The 20915-nt window shown below is 37.5% G+C and overlaps 1 protein-coding gene across 1 annotated transcript; it reads right to left on the minus strand.

The window, feature by feature from the left end:
• Nucleotides 1–805: 805 nt before the first annotated feature.
• LOC143579596 (uncharacterized) lies at nucleotides 806–2922 on the minus strand. The gene is made up of 3 exons (XM_077062853.1): nucleotides 2362–2922; nucleotides 1483–1989; nucleotides 806–1039 (listed from the first exon to the last, which is right to left on the minus strand). Exons 1-3 carry the CDS (start codon nucleotides 2920–2922, stop codon nucleotides 806–808), a joined length of 1302 nt encoding a protein of 433 aa, XP_076918968.1.
• Between the last annotated feature and the right edge of the window lie 17993 nt (nucleotides 2923–20915).

The raw sequence follows: 20915 nt of genomic DNA on the forward strand, positions 1-20915 counted from the left end.
GATTGGGTACCGAGATCTCCACCAATGACCTGATCAATTGCTTGTTTGTTTTGGCTAGTCTAAGCATCGAAGAAAGTTTGGACTTGAAGCCACTTGTTTAATCCATGGATGGGCATCTTCGAAGAAGGCTCTTGTATCTCTCCCATGCTACTGTAGTGACTTGTCATCATCTGTCCAGAATCCGATGATGCTTGTGCGATACTTGGCAGTTTTATCTGGTGGAAAATATTTTAGAAAGAATTTCTCTACCATCTGATCCCAATTGGTGATGTCACCGAATGATAAAGATTCAAGTCATTCCAAGGCGTGACCTCGGAGAGAAAATGGAAAGAGTTTAAGTTTAGCTTGACCTTTGGAGAAATTTTGGATTTTGAAAGTTTCACAAGTTCGAATAAATCAGGAAATATTAGACAAATGATCTTCAACGATAAGTCCATGAAAATGGACAGAGTTTTCAATTATATGAATGGGGCTAGATTTGATTTTGAAGTTTAGAAGAATTTCGGGTGGTGCAACGCTATTGTCATAGACATCGAGTGTTGGCTTGCCACATTGGCTCATGTTTAGCTTGTTGTTTACTTCCGCCATCATAGGTCCTTCTTGGTTCTCCTCAGTTGTTTTACATCCTTCCGGTTCATCCTTAGCTCCTTTGGTTGCTTTACGAGTCTGAGTAAGTGCTCTTTAGTGAAAGTGGCGTTCCAGTTTTGAAAGTGGTGAAACGAGTTCGGGAGTAGATTTAGAGGAAATATACTAACTAGGAAATTAAAAAAGAAAAGCCTAATAGCACAACTAAAATTAAACTAAACTAAGTCAAGACCATCACCCACGTTGTGCACTTGTAGTTGTCGTCCCATGTTTTACGATTATGGCCGAAACCACCACAGTTTCTGCATTTTACTGTGCCTCCTTTTCTTGTCATTCTTCCTCCCTTAGAAAACACTTTCTCAACTTCTTCTACTCTTTTTTTCCTTTTATCCTCAGCAGCTCTTTTTTTCCTCTCATCCCATGACTTATTTCTCTTTTTCTTTGGCCTCCCAATCTATGCAAAAGACATAATAACATGTTGAATTAATACTTCATTGAACATTTTTTTTCAATTGTAATATTATATATAACATAATATATATTAATTTTATATATTTAGTTACTGAAGCTCGGGCTCAGTTTGTTACCTGTTTTTGATGTTTTGGTGAAATCAGTGTTGTTGGACACCGTGAAGGCATCCAATAATCTTCACTTGGGATTGGCATTATTTGGTTATCATACACCCTTTTCCAAGTATTTAACCAGTAAGCCTCAGACACCCATTGCTCAGGTATGCCAACATTCATACTATTAATAGCCATGTCATTTATAGCAAGTGCATGTTTTGTATTTCATGTCCACCACGCATTGAGACCTTATACTGTTCACTTATTAATATAAAAAGCAACTTTAGAATAAAAAAATAAGAATAACGAATGTGATGTAATAATATGTTACCTGGTAATTATGAGCATCCACCATAAGAACAGTCAATTGTGATGCCTCGGTCTTGATTTCTTCAAATGTTTTTGTAGCATTTGGTGTTAAAGGGCCTGCAACCTTTGAAACCATCTTTCTCACATTAATAATCCTCTTTGTCATATACTCTCTGATATACTCCAAGCATGTTATCACAGGCTTGTCCCTTGCTCCAACCAATTGCTTGTTAAAGCTCTCACACATATTGTTCAATTGAATATCACACTTTGCCCTACCTGAATAATGTGCTTTTGACCATGCTTTAGCTGCAATTTGGTTGACCCAATCATATAATGTAGCATCTGCTTCCTTTATTTCCTCCATAGCTTTCAAATAGTAAGGGATGGAAGTGGCACCGACTGCTTTTAAGAACATGTTTTTGAACACATCTCCATGCCATTGCTTTCTCATGTTTTTAAGGATGTGTCTAACGCAAAATTGATGCTCAGCCCTAGGGAACACTTTTTCTAATGCTGGAATTAATCCCTAAAACAGCAAATAATAACAACATCAGCATCAACAACAATACAAGTTAAAAAAACATCACTAGCAAACTAAAAAACAGCATGAGCAGCAACAATACAACATTAATAGCAACAAAAACATCATTAACATCAACAATACAACATTAGCAGCATCAAAAACATCATTAACAGCAACAATAAAGCATTAACAGCAACAAAAACATCATTAACAACAACAATACAGCATTAGCAGCATCAAAAACAACATTAGCAGCATCAAAAACATCATTAAAAGCAACAATAAAGCATTAACAACAACAAACGCATAATAAAACAACAATAATAGTAACCAAACAACATTAAAATAGCAACTAAAGAGCATGGACATAATTACCTTTTGACGGTCACTAATAAAAGTGAAGTTAGCATCGGTGGGCAATTCAAGAGTATCTATAAGGCACTCTAAGAACCATGTCCATGAGTTTAGAGTTTCAGCTTCCACGAGTGCAAAAGCAACTGGATAAATACACCTGTTACCATCAATACTTACTGAAATCAAGATTTGACCTGGAAATGGGCCTTTCATAAAGCATCCATCTAGCCCCAAAAATTCTCTTCCCAACATTTGAAAACCTCTCATTGTAGCACCATAACATATATAAACCCTTCTGAATTGCCTAGTAGGACTGTTAGGGTCATGACATGGTTCACCATCTATTTTAACATGGCTACCGGGGCTGGCTTTTACCAGTTGTTCAAGGTAGGCTCTTAACATACCGTACTGTTGTATAAAATTATCATCTTTTTTATCATTAGCAAGCTTCTTTGCTCTTTTCACTTTCACTTCCGAAACGTGGATTTGGTGCTTATTCTGGATTTTGTCTTGAAGATATTTAACGGGGGTTGTAGGATTTGTTTCAATTTCTGATTCTATCTCCCTCGCTATGGTGCCCATAGTGTATAGACTAACAACCCTAGTTTGTAGACATTGATGTTTGTGGGAGATTGTCTTCACACACCACTGATCAGAAATGGATGGTCTTGAGATTTGAATTGCCCAAGGGCAAGTAGGTTTAATGTTCTTTTTTTTTGCACTTTAAGACATAGGGTTTTCCATAGTTGGAAAGTTTGAACCCTCACCGCTAATCAAAGTAGGATTCTTACCCAAGCACACCACTCTATATCTTATATTGTCATTTTTCTTAATGAAAAGTTCTCTTCTTGAGGCCACTGCACATGTTTTAACCATTTCATTCAACGTAGCCTTATCTTCAATTACCTGACCGACACTGAATGGGCATACATCACTCCCAGGCCGGGGACAAATTGCTTTCCTTCTTATCCTCTGTTTCACCGTATTCAAGACAGTGGAATTATCTTCATCACTATACACATGGTCAACGTCAATACTCTTTTCCTGTTCATCACCTTCATAATCATCCAAGGCATTATCTGTGGCGTTATAAACTTCAACCACATCAGAATCAACATTATACTTGAAGGCACTCATGTCCACTTCTACATCTTCCAAATAGTCAGAACCATTTTTTTCAACAACGTAATCTAGATCATGCTCTGTTTCATATGAATCTGATTCATGTGAATCAGTTTCATACCATTTTCCTCATTTAACCAATGTGATGTGTATTCTATGTCAACATCAACTTCATCTACTTCATGCGCCTTTTCATTTGCAAAGTCCAAATGGGAAGAGGACAATACGCTGTTTATCAAACGTGAATGCCTATGTTCAATATATATCTCAACCACCTTAATTCCACCTCTTACAATATCAAATATTTTCTTAAAATCATAATTGTCACAAAATTCATGTATACCCCAATCCATACACGTATTTGGTTCTCTAAAATTAAAGTAAAGTACCTCGCTAGGAGGATATCCTAGATTCCTAGCCATATTCACCAAATCACCTTTACCGACTTTTCCAACCTCGACATTGTCGATGAAAACCGATCGGCCTCCACCGTAAGCTCTACCCGAAAATTGAGAAAACTCACAACCATGGAAAATATTAAATGTAAATAAGTTGTTATAATCTATAATTAACATGAAAAAAAAATCACTCTTTCATTATAATGAATTGAAAACAAAAAACAAAAAAGAAGAAAAGCCTAACTTTAACTTACTGGTAAGTTTGTATATCAAATTCCTCGTCTGGAAGACGTTGCCTCCACGCTCCACGGGTCATTGAAGAATATGAAATTCTGTCACACCTCGTCAATCCGGCTTAAAAATTTGGCGAATTGTGACCGGCTTAAAATCTGGCGACTTGTAACTGGAGAATGTGAGCCGTCGTGGGTTAGCCAGAAAAATTGATTCCTCAGTCGTGATTCTTGAAGGCCAAAAAGAGGTGATTGATTTTTTTTCTTGTATGGAATATGCGTAGCCGTCGTCTGGTGAATTGATTGAACAACTGTTAATTAAATAATTTAGGGTAAAATATTTTTTAAGTGTCCAATATTACACACAGGTCCAACATTATACATATACCCTTATTTTAACCTTATTGTTAACGGATGTTTAACGAAGGGATGAAAAAGGTTCAAAATTTTAAACCACGGGGAGTAAAACAGTTTATGTTTTTGTTCAAGGACTAAAAGTGACTCCACTTAAAAACCGCGGGGACTAAAACAATATTTTTCTCTAAAATAAAAACAATATTTTTGAGTTTTTATATTTATTATAGAGATGATCAATGATGAAAGTGTATCATCTGGTTAAAACTCCTCTTAACTTGGTTTAACAATTAATTGATAAACATGTGTTATGAGCTTGCTATGGTGTTTAAATGTGAGAATAACACCTTATTCGTAAGTCATGTTATTCCATGATAATTTAAGAAAGAAGTATGCATAACTTCATGACCTCCACTAAAACATCATTTTATGTAAGAAAGTTGTTTATAAGAAGTATCCATAAGATAACTTACTTTAAAGATGAGACAATCTCTTAAATTACTAAGTGAATTGTCCTTGATATTTTGGTAAAAATAACCTTTGTATTATACTTAAAATACCAACTAATATAAGTTGTAAATGATCAACCTTGAATTACCAAGTATTAATTCGCACAATTCTTGAACTCATGTAATAAGAACCCAAGATTTGTTTGAAATAGGCTATGTTGCATACTTACTTAACACGCAATTGATCAATTTTTGTGGATGAATGCCGAGAATCCGTTTCCACAACATTGCCAGTCATTCCCATTTTAAGATGATAAATTACTACTAATACTTCATTTGGTCCATGTTAATATTATGATTCATGTTTTTTTTTTCTCAACCAAGCCCTTACAAGAATCGCAGTTCACCGGCTTATCATCAAGCTTGGTACTTGGTGTCTCTTTTAAGGTTAACCAAGGCCTCACAAGACTAGCAATTCTTGGCTTATCTTCAAGTTCGGCACTTGGGGTATCTTTTAAGAGTATTTTAGCATTACTTATCAAGTGATAATTACAACATAACCTTTACTTTTTATAAACCGATCACATGTTTAACCAATATTAGTAAATTTCAATTAAGATTCATTATAAACCAAGATGATACTATAAAAGTTTAGCCAATTTTAGACATAATGTTATACGTCAAGGTAATAGATACAAACATGATCAAATTAGAACAATCTACCTAATTTGGATGACTAATATTTGATGCTAATGGCTTCCTTCAAGAGCTTAATCTCCATAATCTTCAAGGGTTGGATGGATGGGATAATTCTCTTATTAATGGTGGTGAAAGATACCTCATATGCGATGTCCATTTTAAATAGCCAGTGACACATGTTGAATCACTCGTCAAAATGTGGCACGAAGATACATGTCACATGTCACCAAGTGGCAGAATGCGATAGATCGGTGGGGTCGCGTTACGCTATGCCCCCTTGTGCCCGCCATCGTGATACGCGATGGAAGTCAAAACTTTCCTATGAAAGAGAGCCACGGAACTTCCCTCTCCGTTCCAAAACACACTTCTATCAAACACACTTAACCTCGTAGATTGTGCCCAGCTCCCGATTTTCAAAGTTTCATAAGTTTATTCCTTGATACATAACATACAGCAGAAGTGCAATCTAAGCAACCTTAGACGTTAAACTCCAAGTACCCTTGTAAGGTTAGGGTTCTGCTTAAGTTATTTTATTATTATAGCCTAAACCTTGAACAAATATAAGTATAACGTAGCTTTTCATATACCGAGGTTTTAGTCAAAATAATATTCTACGTGATTAAGAAACATAAAGTTTTATATAAAAAGAGTATAGTCAAACTGATATTTCTTCTTGAAGAAGAAACCAAGCATAGATGTTTCTCCATGAAGAAGAAATATAACATATAATTGGTAAATAAAGAGAAAGACTAAAGGTCAAAATATCTTATACAAACAAATGATTTATCAAGGTTAATGTTGTGCAAAACATACTAAAGGTATGAAGCTAGATATTTAATCTAAATGTTTATACAAGGTTATCCTCGTACTATAGGTCCGAGGTAACTTACAAGTATAAATAAGTGGAAATACTGATTATCATAACAAAGGTGAAAACGTTCAAACCTTTACAACTGCTTAAACCAGTTGTTTACATTAAAGTTTACATGGGAGTATGAACCCCTAAAACATAATAAAAATTAACCGATGGCCCTCAAGCTATCGTATAGGCTTGATGAATCCTTACAAAATGGGGAAGTTTATGGGCACACTACACCACGCTTGGTCGTTCCTCCACCATGACGGGCCAGGTGCAAGTTATACCCGTGTGGGGAATGGTTTTGTGTATATGGGTAATTGCTAAGTACTCAAACGTTGCGGTGTTTGCTTAGCGATTTTGAACTGAGATTGAGTTTTTAATAGTAAATATGAATTTCAAAACTTGATTATCCTCTTTGCCATGATGGGCTGGGTCACAGGATACATGTAGGTAATAATTAAGTATATAAAATGTTTTAGAGTCAATGTGTTCACCAGCATGTATTGCTGATGTATTTTATAAACTGCTTTTACATGTAATAAAGTTTAAAGGTTAGAAGATTATGGTATAGTCATTAAATGATCTGATGGCTCTAATTTTTTAATATTAAACTAATGGTTTCAAAGTTAAACACTTTTGCATCAGCAATGGGTATCTAATTCCCGAGTTTTGAATATAATATTATTTTATAAAATCAAAGAGTTACGCTACAACTGTACTATGAAATATTTATAAAATAGGTACCAATGTTGGTCACACACCAAGGCGTGATAGGTTGGTATAAGAGCCATTGATATTTGGGAATCAGGTATTTAAACATACATAAGCATTGATCAGAGATAAGTTTCAAAATTATATTTATAAGGATAAGATAGGTTGGTATTCTTTCCTATCCCTCCTCAATTTAATATTGACCGATGTCATCAGATCCCTATATCAGTTATATTGGCCATAGACGTAAGACAACCAATCGAACGAACCCCAATCCTTTGGAGATTTTAGACGAAAGCGATAATTATTTAACTGACTTCTTTAACTCTGAGCATATCGTCAAGAGGATGATATATGAGCCAATACATTTTCCCAGCACAGAGCAGATGCCAATCAAACTATCAAGTGATTCTTCAACTCTAGAGTATATTCCGAGGTACTGTACCTTGGAATAACTGAAGGCTATGGAAGAAAATGAAAGTAAGATGAAGCAAGAACCCAATCTAACTCCAGAACATCATCCATCAGATGCCCAGATTATTGTCCTTCGGGTGAGATGGAAATTGAAAGTTCAAATAAGCAGGAACCAGATACTTCAAGATGGATGGAGTGTCACTCGGACCAAATCTAGTAGCATTTCGGAACTCAGAATTGAAGTATAATCCCAATGTGTCTAACACTGAATCAGGCCTATGTCAGTCCCGAAGACCCAAGATGAGGGTGATGCAACCACAGGAAAGGTTTACCTTTCAAATCAAGGTAAACAGGAACGATATAGAAACACACTCTGAGGAAGATCCAGAATATAACCCAGATGAAGAATTAAAAGAAGAAACAGAAGAGGATTTGGAAGAAGAATCCGAGGGTATTTTCCTTGATCCGTCGGTCAACATACCACTATCACTGTGTATGTACCAACCATTTTAGAAGAGGCGGTTGAGATCAGACGACAAGGAAAGGCTGTTGAAGCATTTTTACAATTTGAATTTTCAAGTAACCCCGCCACAGTCATACTTGAATAGTCCATATGAAACGAGATCCACTCCCACATTACTGTTATCCAAATGTAACCCCCTTGTCAATGGATGAACATCTCGATCTTACTTTACATGAGAGAAATGATTTGAGGAAAGAAGTGATTGATGTGAAGAAACAAAAGAAGAGCATGGGGAAGAAATTGTTATAGAAATGTAACAACATGAAGAAAGCAATCAAACATTTCATGACCAAATAGGATTTGAAATAATTTAAAATTGTACCGTTGTATCCGTGTCAGTTTTAAAATATTCCATCATTTGTATTAGTAGTAGTTGCCAGTCTGTACAATACCCTATAAATTTTTATCGGTGTTGGTTGTTAGAAAATTATAAAATAGTCTATCACCAATAAATAATTAAAAGTTTTTATTATCTAAATATATTCTACTTTGATTGTAAAATTTCTGAACAAAGCAACCCTTCACAAAACAAGGAAGCTTTAGAGCAAAGAAGCAAGAAAACCAAAACAACAGCTGCCCAGGAGATTCCTGAGCCGTTAAATCAATAAAATGAAAAAGATGATAACAAATGCAATGAACCCACTCATTAAAGCAATGAAGGAAGGGTCAACATCCAAAAGTGAATCACGTCAGTCTAATAAAACTATCAGAACCCGAACTCGTCCAAATCCTTCAACTCGTCATGATGAAAGTGTGTATAGTTAAAATGTCGATGATATTTTTACCTAAAATTTCAACATAAAGTTGAAAATAGAAGGTTGTAGCTTCAGAGACTTCAAGGTGTATGGTCCCAAAGGATTTTATGAAGATAAAGGCAACAAAACTGCTCTACGATGGCTTGAAGAAATGGAGTCGATCGTAATTATCAGCAAATGTATTGAAATAGAGAAAATTTGGTAATGCTTTCAAAAGTTCAAGGGGGGGGGGGAGGGAGCATTTGAGTGGTGGAACAATTTAATTATGTCCAAGGGCATAGAGACTTTATACCAATGAAGTGGGAAGTATTTAAGGAGTTTGTACTCCAAAAGTTTTGCCCAATGCATGAAACACATCTGATCCAAACCAAGTTCTTGAACCAGAAGGTGGTTGGAACTAATCTGAAAAAATACAATACTAAATTCAAAGAGTACTGTAGGTTGGTTCCATAACTGGTAACACAAGAGTCCAACAAGGTTACCTGATACATTTGGGGGTTACCAGGAGAAATTCGAGACATGGTTAGGTCTCATTTACCACATACCGCCGATTCAACAATGTATTTGGCTGTTTATCTCATGAACAGTCTCATCCACAACAAGGAGGAAGATATGAGAAACCGTGTATTGATTGATAACGAGTAATTACATTATGGATCTAGTCTTCGATATGACTTACAATAAATAATACGATTAACTGTGTGCACTGTGTGTGTTGAGAGAACAATTGGACAGTGTAACAGTACACAAAGTATTTTAATAGGAACTGATAATAACTTCAATACTTTACAAAGTATTTATAGGAGATGACCTCATTCTTTATACATGTCATAACGAATAAGAGTCATTTACTATCATACATTAACTCCTATATGTTATACTAACAAATAAGCACATTCGTTTTTCACATTCATAAACAAACCTAACGAATGAACACGTATAAACACACGGGGACACATTCGTTATTAGCTACTCTAAAGAGTGTGCCTTACATTAGCGAATGTGCCTTATACATTTACCAAATACCCCTATACTTTATGTAAACGACCAAATACATTAAACAAAGATCGAGACACATAAATGTGTACCAACAAGATAAAGGTAAGACAACAGGTGACAAGAAAAGGAAGAAAGATACCCGTTTCCTGGGTATAGAAATAGAGAGAAGACGGTGAAGTTTCACTCCTTCATTCCATGTGTGCAAGATGTGCAAGAGTCGCCATTTAGACCGGTGTCAATTTGAAACATCTACATTAGAAGTGTATGACACCTGTAAAAATATAGGACACGTGGCAGCGTATTGCTGGAAAAAGACAATGACTTGTTTTAGTTGTAAGGAGACTGGACATCTCAGCTTTGAATGTCCAAACAAGAACATTGTTGGTGGAAGTGTTGGAGTTAGCGGTAGTGTTGGTGCATGATGCCAGCAGTTCACATATCTCGTGTTAATTGTGTCTGTAATCGTTACATTGTTCGTATTATGTTGAACGTGTTAGTTTGCTTTTAGTATTGAGCGAACTTGTTAAGTGGAGAAGGTAGGGACAACTTCGCCTAGTATGTTAGGAAAAGTTGTCGCACTTTATAAACCTAACTTCGGCTCATTTGTGTGTGACTTTTGACGACTGTATTTGTGACCTTCGTGTTACGTGTTTTGGTGGTGATTTGGATTTATCAATATCATCGTTCAACAAGTATTCCTTTATATTCGTGTGTTAACGTGTGATTTACGTTTTCATTGTATTAGCACTGGTATCGTATACATAGGGTATTCTGCACTCTCGTGTTACGAGATACTCCTGTGTAGATCCGGCTGGGAACCTACAATTGGTATCAAAGCATTTTGCTCGTGATTGTGTGGTTCGGGATTATCACACGAGTGTTAAAAGTGTTCCGTTAGACCATTCATGGAACTGTTTTACGTTGAAATATCGCTTCTTTGTCAGTTTCTCTACAATACTCATAAATTGCACCTTCCCATCACACTCGCAACCTTCAAAATCAAACGTTTCAAACTTGCAAGACAAGCCGTTCATCAGGCGAAGTTGCCGTCACCCGAACAAGGATTTTTAGCGAAGATATAGGGTTTTGGCGAACTTATAAGGTCTGCGAAGTGAAGGTCAAGCGAAGTTGGAGGCTAGCGAAGTTGTTCTATAGCGAAGTTATATTAACTTCGCTGTTCACTATTCAAAGAATATTGTTTTTGAATTCTAGGTCTTGTTTCGTTCAAGTATAACTTCGATAAACATCACAGAACTGGTAAAGATGGAAGTTGAAGCTGGTTCAGCAACAAAAGCTCCAAAATTGCTTAAAGGTACTGATTTCGTTGCATGGAAAGATAGGTTTGAACAGTATGCGAAGTATCAAGATGCAAATAATGTGGGTCTGCATTCAAGATGGGTACATTCCACCGACTACTGAGTTCGAAGGTCGTGAGCAAATTAAAAAGTACAGTAAGATGGAGGATGATGAAAAGAAAATGTATGAAGCAAAAAGTAAAGCACATGCAGCCATAACAATGTCACTTCCTCAAGAAATTCTTCATACTTTCAAAAAGTACAAAACTGCTAGAGAATTGTGGGAAGCACTTGAGAATCGCTATGAAGAAAACGTTGGGATTCGTACCTCCAAGACAAAGCTGCTGAAAACTCAATTATCTGTATTCAAGTATCTTAAAAATGAATCACTTGATGACATCATCACACGATATTATCACCTGATGACTGAGTTGGATAACTACTCCATTGAATACATGGAGGGAGAGATAGTGGAAAAACTTCTTGATGCTCTCCCACCAAAATGGGAGATGTACACAGTTCTGATGAGAGAAGATAAAGATTTTGAGAAATTTGACTTGGAGAAGGTGGTTAATAAGTTACGTAATTTTGAACTTAACATGGATTGAAAGGAGACGCCTACTGATCAGGTTAAGGATCCGGGAATGTATGGTGCTAAAGGCTCTCCAAACTCAAGTTCAAATACAGAATCGACTGCCTACTCAAGGGGGGGGGGGGGAACCAAACTCCGCTCAAGATGGTCATGTGGTACTAAATATGGATGGTGACGTATGTTTTGTAGCGGGTGGAAGTAGTTCCTCAAAATTTCAGTCCTCAGCTGGTAATTTCTCAACCAGTGCTTCTAGTAAGAATTTCACACAGATGCCGATGAGTGTGAAATCAGCTGAATAACAATTTGCTCTCTATGCCTCTTTCAATTGCCTCTTATGAGAACTACATCAAAGGAAAAATAGTCGACCTTGCAACCTTGGATGAGGACTATGATCAGATAGACGCTGATGGCATGGAAGAAATGGATCTGCAGTGGCAGATGGCTATGATAGTGAGAAGGGTGAAGAGATTTATGAAGAAAACTGGTAGAAAGTTCTTTGGAGAAAGATCGGGTTTGACAAGTCAAAGGTTCGCTGCTACAACTGTCAACAAAATTGCCACTTTGCTAGAGAATGTACAAATGAAAGAGTCGAACGAAGTCAGAACAGGCCTACTCAACAGAATGGAAGTGGAAATGAAATCAAGGCTATGGTATCTCAACAGAACGGTGGGTATAACTGTAATATACAAGTTGAGGAGGTGATCGAACAGGCAAATCTGGTAAACATCGAAACTGGAAGATGTGACAAAGAGTCAGTGGAGAATCAAGCATACATGGCAGAAGTGAACGATCAGCTCTTAGAGGTATGTTCTGAATCTCATTGTGAACAATGTGAAAAACTGTCTGATCAATTGAAAGCGTTAACTGATCAGTTTGTTAGTTTGGATATTGAATTAAAAAAATTAAAAGAAGAACATCACTATTATAAAATTAAAGAAAATTGCTACTCGGTAAAAATAAATGCTAGTGAAAAAGACATCAGAAGCCTTAAAGCCACCCTATATGAAAAAATACAAGTAATTGATCTTAGCTATGAAGTGTTAGAAGAAAAGACCAAACTAATAGCTTAAAAGGACAAACAGATAGCTGATTACCAGGTAAAAGTGATGAAATTGAACAGGAAAATTGAACAATTTAGAAATTCTTCTGCGATGCTGGACCATATTCTAAGTGTTCAACGTTCCCCAGTTAACAAAGGGGGAATTGGATACACAGAAGTTCCACCACCATACAATAACAATTATACTTATAATCCTAGTAATCAGCAATCCGTTAGTGTTGGAATTAGCCAGACAGTTCCATTCAGAGTCACTACTAAAAATACCGAAGTTAATGTGAGTGAAGCAAGTCAGACAAGTTCTAATGTCACAAGTCCTGTCTCAACGAATTCGGACAAATCGTCTGAATCTGGTGTGATGAAAGATGAGGTCGTGTTACTGAAACGAGGGGAGGATTACATGTTTGATGAAAAGAAATCTTCCCTAAACTCGTTTGTTCCACCATATGTGAGGCAAACTGATAATAACACAACCTCATCATCTACAGCAAATTTTGATACGAATGTTCTAAAGAAGACAAATAGTTCGAACAAAAGTTGTTTTAGATGCAACAGAATAGGACACTTTGTCAATGACTGTCCTCTGAAACGGAGAAAATCTAGAAATATGAGGCTAACTGAAACTGAGAATAAAACGAATACTAAAAATGATGCTGGTAAGAATGCTAACACATCAAACTTAAATCGTTGGACTAATCCAAGATTTCAAAGAAACTAGTCTCGTATTTTTCCCAGAGAACCACCGAACCAACAATTATGATTCCGTAAATGCTAGAAATTCAAGTAGGTTTGGATGGCCTCATAGCCAGTCATCTAGAAAGTTTCCTTTCAGATCAAATGGAAACTTTCCTCAAAAGAACGTTGGGCAACCAAGGTACTGGATGCCGGATAACAGGTTTGATCAACCCAAGACCAGAAGGTCTTGGGTACCCCATTTTTAATTCATTCCTTTAATTGTGCAGGAACAGTCGAGCTGGGCTGTAAATAATATATGGGTTGTTGACAGTGTGTTCCCGGCACATGACAGGTAACAAGAAATTGTTATGTGATTGGAAGACTGTTCAAGGAGGAAGGGTTAGCTTTGCAGGAGAAAGTGGATGAATGATTACTGGTATTGGTACTGTTACTAATGGGAGAATCAAGTTGGAGAAAGTTAATTTTGTGGAAGAGCTAAAGCACAATCTTTTAAGTGTCTCTCAGATTTGTGACAAAGAATATACCGTGCATTTTACAAAATATGAGGCACTCGTGCTTTATCCTGGTTTCAAGATTCCTGAAACCTGGGTTGTGATGAAAGCTCCAAGAGAAAAGAACACGTATGTAATGGACATGCGGTCAACCGAGGTGGCGCCGGAAGAGTCATGTCTTCTGTCAAGAGCAACAAAGTCTGAGTCAGAACTGTGGCACCGAGGAATGGGTCATATTCATCTTCGTAAGATGAACTACATTGTCAAGAATGGGCTGGTACTTGAGGTTCCTCTAAAGAACTTCAATTTTGAAGACCAATGTTTGTCATGCAAGAAAGGAAAACAGCACAAGAAGCCACATCACTCCAAGAGGGTTAACTCAATTGTCAGCACTTTGGATTTGCTCCACATGGATCTTTTTGGTCCTGTAAATGTCAAGAGTGTAGGAGGAACGTCGTATTGTTTGGTAGTAACTGACAATTACTCGCGGTACTCATGGGTTTATTTTTTGAAGGCTAAAGATGAAACGGTTCAGTTGGTAATTAACTTGATTACCAAAGTGGAAAATATTGTTGGGAGAAAGGTAAAGTTCATCAGAAGTGACAATGGAACGGAGTTCAAGAACTACCAAATGGAGATGTTTTGTTTGCATAAAGGGATTGAGCATAAGTCTAGTGTACCATATGCTCCGCAACAAAATGGAGTAGCTGAAAGGAAGAACAAAACTCTAATCGAAGGCGCCAGGACTATGCTGGCAGACGCTAAACTTCCCGTGGTGTTCTGAGCCGAGGCTGTTGCCACGACCTGTTATATCCTTAATTGTGTTTTAACTTTTAAAAGATTAAATAAAACCTGTTATGAACTTATGCATGGTAGAAAGCCAAATCTGAAAGGTCTTGAATCTTTCGGGTCCCCATGTTCGATATTAAAGACTAACTCTAAATTTGGTGAGAAAGCTGACGAAGGTATTTTAGTTGGCTATGTAGTTGGGACACCCAACAGAAGAGTCTTTAATTTATCAAACATCAAGGTTGAGGTGGTCTGTAATACTCACATTACTAGTTACAAATCACCAAGGCCTAGCATGAGACCAACAGAGGCTTTCGACTATGATAAGCTATTCAATTCTTTTCATATGCCGTACTTGGATTTTGCAGACATAGATGAGAAGATGGCCACTCAGATGCTGTTAGACGAAGAAGAGGCCATTGTGCAACGTCCCCAATATAATGAAAATCAATCTATCACGTCAAGTGCGGTTGAAACTCCAGCTGTCTCGACTGGAGATGATTTCTTCAATCCATTTCACACTCAACACCACTCAGATGAACTCTCTTCAAATCTTGAGAATGATCTGGAAGTTGGTCCTGTACAAACTACCAAAATCCATAAGAATCATCCTTTGGAGAACGTGATCGGTAATCCTTCTGATGATGTGCGTACTATAAGAAGTTTGGATGAAAACACATGTGTGTATGCAAGCATTAAAGACACTGGTATCATAAATGAATGCTTGTATGCCTGTTTTATCAGTCAGATTGAACCAAAGAATTATCAAATGGCTCTAAACGATAGCTCGTGGGTAGAAGCCATGCAGGATGAACTGGCACAGTTTGAAAAAATGGAAGTATGGCAGTTAGTTGAAAAACCACAAGATGTGAATTCTATCAGTACGAAGTGGGTATTCAAGTGTAAGAGAGATGAGAAAGGAGTAATCATTCGCAACAAGGCCAAATTAGTAGTCAAAGGATTTAATCAACAAGAAGGGATTGACTACAACGAAGTGTTTGCTCCTGTGGCAAGATTGGAGGCAATTCGACTATTCCTGGCATTTGCTGCACACAAAGAGATGAAAGTGTTTCAGCTAGATGTTAAAAGTGCGTTTCTTAATGGAAAAGTAGATGAAGTGGTATACGTCGAACAACCTCCGGGTTTCCCTGACCCAGATTTTCCTGATCATGTGTACAAGCTTAGCAAAGCATTATATGGCCTACATTAGGCACCACGAGCCTGGTATGCAACTCTGTCAGATTACTTTCTAGAGAATGGGTTTGAGAGAGGGAAGATCGACAATACTTTATTTGTAAAGAGAAAAGGGGGTGATTTTCTTCTCGTCCAGGTCTATGTGGACGACATTATCTTTGCTGCCTCAAGAGTTTCTATGTGTCAGGAGTTTGAAGCAGTCATGAAGAGAAGGTTTGAGATGAGCGCCATGGGTGAATTAACCTTCTTTTTGGGGTTATAGGTAGATCAGAAGAAGGATGGCATGTTCATTCATCAAACTAAGTATGTTCATGACGTGCTTAAGCGCTTTAAAATGGACGATTGTACTCTGTTTGACACTCCAATCTGCGTTAACCATAAACTTGGTGCTGATTCTGAGAGTGATGAAGATGTGGATCCTACCCAATATCGGGAAATTATAGGTTCTTTAATGTATCTAACTGCTTCTAGACCTGACATTATGTTTGCAGTTTGTCTTTGTGCTCGTTTTCAGGCCAACCCTAAGGAATCGCATATGAAGGGAGTGAAGAGGATCTTGCGGTATCTTAAAGGAAAGCCTAAGTTGGGTCTCTGGTACTCAAAAGGAGGAGAATTGGATCTGGTAGCATACACCGACTCTGACTATTGAGGATGCAATCAGAACAGGAAGTCAACGACCGGTGGATGTCAGTTTCTTGGAAGAAGATTTGTGTCGTGACAGTGCAAGAAGCAGACCTTTGTAGCCATATCCACCTGCGAAGCAGAATACATGGCAGCATCGAACTGCTGCTCCCAGGTTTTATGGATACAACAACAAATGCGGGATTATGGTATGAATTTCACTCAAACTCCTATTTGCATTGATAACACTGCTGCAATCTCAGTAACTAACAATCCCGTTAAACACAGTAAAACTAAACATATTGACATTCGTTAGCATTTCATACAGGATTGTGCTGAGAAGAAATTAATTATGCTTGAAAAGGTTGATTCACTGGATAATTTTGCCGTTCTTTTTACAAAAGCGTTTGACCGATCCCGTTTTCAAAACTTTGTTGAGCTAAATGGGATGATTAATCCCGAGTAACTTATTTTCCGTGTGTTTTTATTTAAAAAAAACATCACTATCGCTGAAAATTATGTCGGTAGCTTAAGTTTGAAGGACATATTCCTGAATTTATTCGGTAGCTTAAATTATCTCAGTAACTAACAATCCCGTTAAACACAGTAAAACTAAATGTATTGACATTCGTCATCATTTCATACAGGATTGTGCTGAGAAGAAATTAATTATGCTTGAAAAGGTTGATTCAGTGGATAATTTTGCCGATCTTTTTACAAAAGCGTTTGACCGATCCCGTTTTCAAAACCTTGTTGAGCTAAATGGGATGATCAATCCCGAGTAACCTGTTTTCCGTGTGTTTTTATTTAAAAAAAAACATCACTATCGCTGAAAATTATGTCGGTAGCTTAAGTTTGAAGGACATATTCCTGAATATATTTGGTCCTTACATCTACTCGTAGATTATAAGGATGGCCATTAACCTAATAACTGAACGCAATCGGGGCGGTTTATGATGAGTTTTTATTCCTTCGCTGAAAATTATGTCGATTATACTTAGTCAGAGGGACGCATACTCGTATGTGGTTGGTCCTGCTGATCTACTGGATCTTTAGGATAGCCGTTTACCTGAAAAATTTGAATTAATCAGGGCGTCTGAATATAAAATTATTTTTTTTGGGGAAATGATATATTTTTTCAGTCTATAACTTCTCAAGAAGTTTCAAAATTGATGTTAAATATGAAAATTGATCCAACCTTGGAAAGTGATAGATAAACGGATTTTGTGTGCCTAACCAGTAAAGTTATTAGGTCTAAAAGACTCTAGAACAGTCATTGTATGTTATGGTAGATTTCTATGGTGTGTAAAAGTAGAAGTGATACAAACTAAAACTACTCGATTTATTGTGGAGAGTCATTTTGAAATGTGCATGTCTCCACACATATCTTTCCGAATGATAGGTAGAAAAGTGATTACCCAGTCATACACGAGCCCGTGAGTGTCTTGATCCCCGTGAAGATAGTATCAGGTTTCTGCAGTGATCCAGATTCGGGACTTGCAGTTGTATTACTATTATTAAAAAAAAACTTATTATTAAGTCTACAAAGATTATGCGTTATAAAATATCAAGGAAGAAGCGTCGGATGACTATAAAGAAAGCATATTCAAAGTATCAGAAAGATCGAAAAGACGAAGTGAAAAGTCAACTCGTAAATACTGATTGATCAGACACTACGGGTCGAAGTCAAATCGGAGTGACTTGGGGAAAGCCAAATACGCCTTGAGAATAGATAGGAGGAATCACAATCTCTCATGTGATGTCCATCTAAATTTTGAGCTTAATTGAACCTAATCCATATCACAGAAGCAATGAAAACCATACTAAGTTTTATACCTGCCTACAACCTGTTTCTCTATGTCATAATACCGTTGAACATGGATCTGTGTGACAGCCTCTTAATCAGTATGATTCCTGTTCGGATCTTTTCTAAAAACATGCTGCGTCTCTGCAAGACTGAAATTTGATCCCGTCCATTTATTTAACTTTTGTTATGTATTTTTTCTTATGATTTAACATCTTTAAACACTTGGTTACTTGTTTTTGATCGTTTATTTTTATTTTTATTTAACTTCGCTATGGGCGAACTTAACTGAAGGGCGAAGTTAACTAAAGGGCGAAGTTGACTTAACTTCGCCCCTGAGGTTTTCTAAAACTATATAACAGGAAAGGGTGGTCAAACCTGGTCAAACATTTAACCAATAAACCCTCGGTGAACTTACCTTTGAATCAACATCTTCCAAATATGTTTTTAATCTGTGATTAAGGTCTCTCCAGTTCTCTTGATGCATAATTTGTGTTACTCGATTATTAATATGTTCAACAATGACAGTTTTGATTCGATTTTCGCCTAAAACCCTTAACCCATCATTTTCAAATCAAGTTAAGATTGTTTTGATATAAATAAAGTTATTCGAAACCTTTATCGCACTACCCTACTCATGTAATCACTCTCTGATTGACCATTCTTCAACTTAATCAGGTGTTATTGATGAACCGTTTGTGCGGCGAAGTTAGGGTTACGGCGAAGTTACTCTTAACTTCGCTAACACCCAAACATCGCTGCATAAACACTTGAGTCCATCATCGTTGTCTTTGCTCGTGTATTGAACACTTGGGCACTGAAATGTTTAAGCGTACTACATACCTAGCGAAGTTCTATCTCAAGTGATCTCACTAACTTCGCTAAAGCCACAACTTCTCCAGTATCATAACAGAGAAGTTGTAATCTGTTACCACATGTGTCTAACTTAGCTCGTTTAACTTTGCAGATATGGTTTCTGTGGTTGGTACTGGTGGTACAGGTGGTGACGAAGGCAGAGATGATAAGAGACAATTCTTTCCAGGTCACAACTTGTATGTTACTTTGGATCCGGATGGTCAAGGAGCTGCTGACTTTCGTGAGATCATTTCGTTTCTCATTCGCTCACGTATCTTTCATGCCATTACAACTACTCTACCGATTTCTCTGCCGAGTATTGAAGACTTCTGGAGAACAGTTGAATATGACTGTCGGGTTGAACCTCCAGTGATGCATGCTACTGTCAACAACAAAGTGATACAATTCTCGGCTAATCAGATTAGAGAAGCTTTACAGTTTGGGGCTGAGATGACTCAGGACCCTACTGAGTTTTCGCTACCTTCAGAAATGGTGCGTTTTTTTCGTATGGGGTATTCAGGTCCGTTGGAGGATTCTCAGAGGCGAAAGGGGTTTTTATTAGATCAATGTCGGTTCTTGATGCATGTGATGATTGTGTGCATGTCTGGTCGCAAGGCCGGTTCAGATGGTATGGGTGTGACGATGCAAATCTGCAATGGCTGCATTGACTTACAACAAGCCTTACAGTTTCAGTCAAATGGTATTTTATGAGATCGATCGTCAGCGACGCGCAGTGTCACGGGAACGGTTTTTGATATACCCTCGATTCTTACAAATGATTCTCAATCATGTTGCTCCCAATCTGTCACAACGTTGTCCTATTTCTTATGTGGAGAGCATTAATAAGAGAATTTTTGCCCAATGTCGATCATCTAGTGCACGTAGAAAGCCTGAGCTACGTCCGAGGCATACTGCTCTGTTTGGGTACCTTGTCAATCCTGCTTATGTTGCTCCACCAGAGGATGAATTTAATGATCGAGTTCCTCAACAAGTTCATTTTCCTCAACCACCTCCTGTGGTTCAACCACCACCGGTTATTCAAGAAGTTCCTATTGTTGACCTGGTTACAGCTCCAGCAGAACAAGTTGATCTAGAGTTTGCTTTTGGAGGCCAAGGTTTCTTTGACATAGAAAGACTTGATCCTGCGGCTGAAGTTCAAGCCTCAGTGGTTGAAGTTTCTGGTGTACATGTTTCTGTGGCTGGTCCATCGGTGGGCCCGTCTATTGCTTCAGTGGAGGATTCAGAGGAAACTTTATCTGATTCTTCCACCGATGACGCTGTGGAAGCACATCGTGTTCTTGTTGCTTAAGAAATAATCCAAGGAAAACGAAAGAAGGATTCTGATAATAGTGAGTCAGACTATGAGGATGAGCTGTATCGACTTGTACATAGATCAAAGAGGGCAGAGTTGGAGAAAGTTCAAGTGTTGTCCATTTTACTCCACTGTCGTTATTGGGTATGTCTATGTTACCAACGTCGTCGTCTGACCCTTTGCGAGTGATCTCGAGTGTACCAATGATGGACGTGTCTACACCATCTGGGATAGCTCCTTCTACGGTACAGATGTCTGCACCCGAGATTGTTTCTTTGCCACCTCCTACTCTTACTCCATCAGAGGTGGTTGCTAGATTTATTGAGTCCACACTAGTAGCGACTGTTGGGTTATCT

The sequence above is a fragment of the Bidens hawaiensis genome, unplaced genomic scaffold (genome assembly GCF_021521415.1).
Source record: "Bidens hawaiensis isolate Kalapana, Puna unplaced genomic scaffold, B.hawaiensis_p1.1 tig00029882_1, whole genome shotgun sequence".
NCBI classification, from domain to species: domain Eukaryota; kingdom Viridiplantae; phylum Streptophyta; class Magnoliopsida; order Asterales; family Asteraceae; genus Bidens; species Bidens hawaiensis.

What these genes read in the sequence shown, in the direction of transcription:
- LOC143579596 (XM_077062853.1), bottom strand. Translation starts at nt 2,922, where the DNA reads ATGGGCACCATAGCGAGGGAGATAGAATCAGAAATTGAAACAAATCCT. An exon ending in TTATTAGTGACCGTCAAAAG is followed by an intron (nt 1,990 to 2,361) that starts GTAATTATGTCC and finishes TTGCTGTTTTAG; the next exon opens with GGATTAATTCCAGCATTAGA. An exon ending in TGGATGCTCATAATTACCAG is followed by an intron (nt 1,040 to 1,482) that starts GTAACATATTAT and finishes TCTTTTGCATAG; the next exon opens with ATTGGGAGGCCAAAGAAAAA.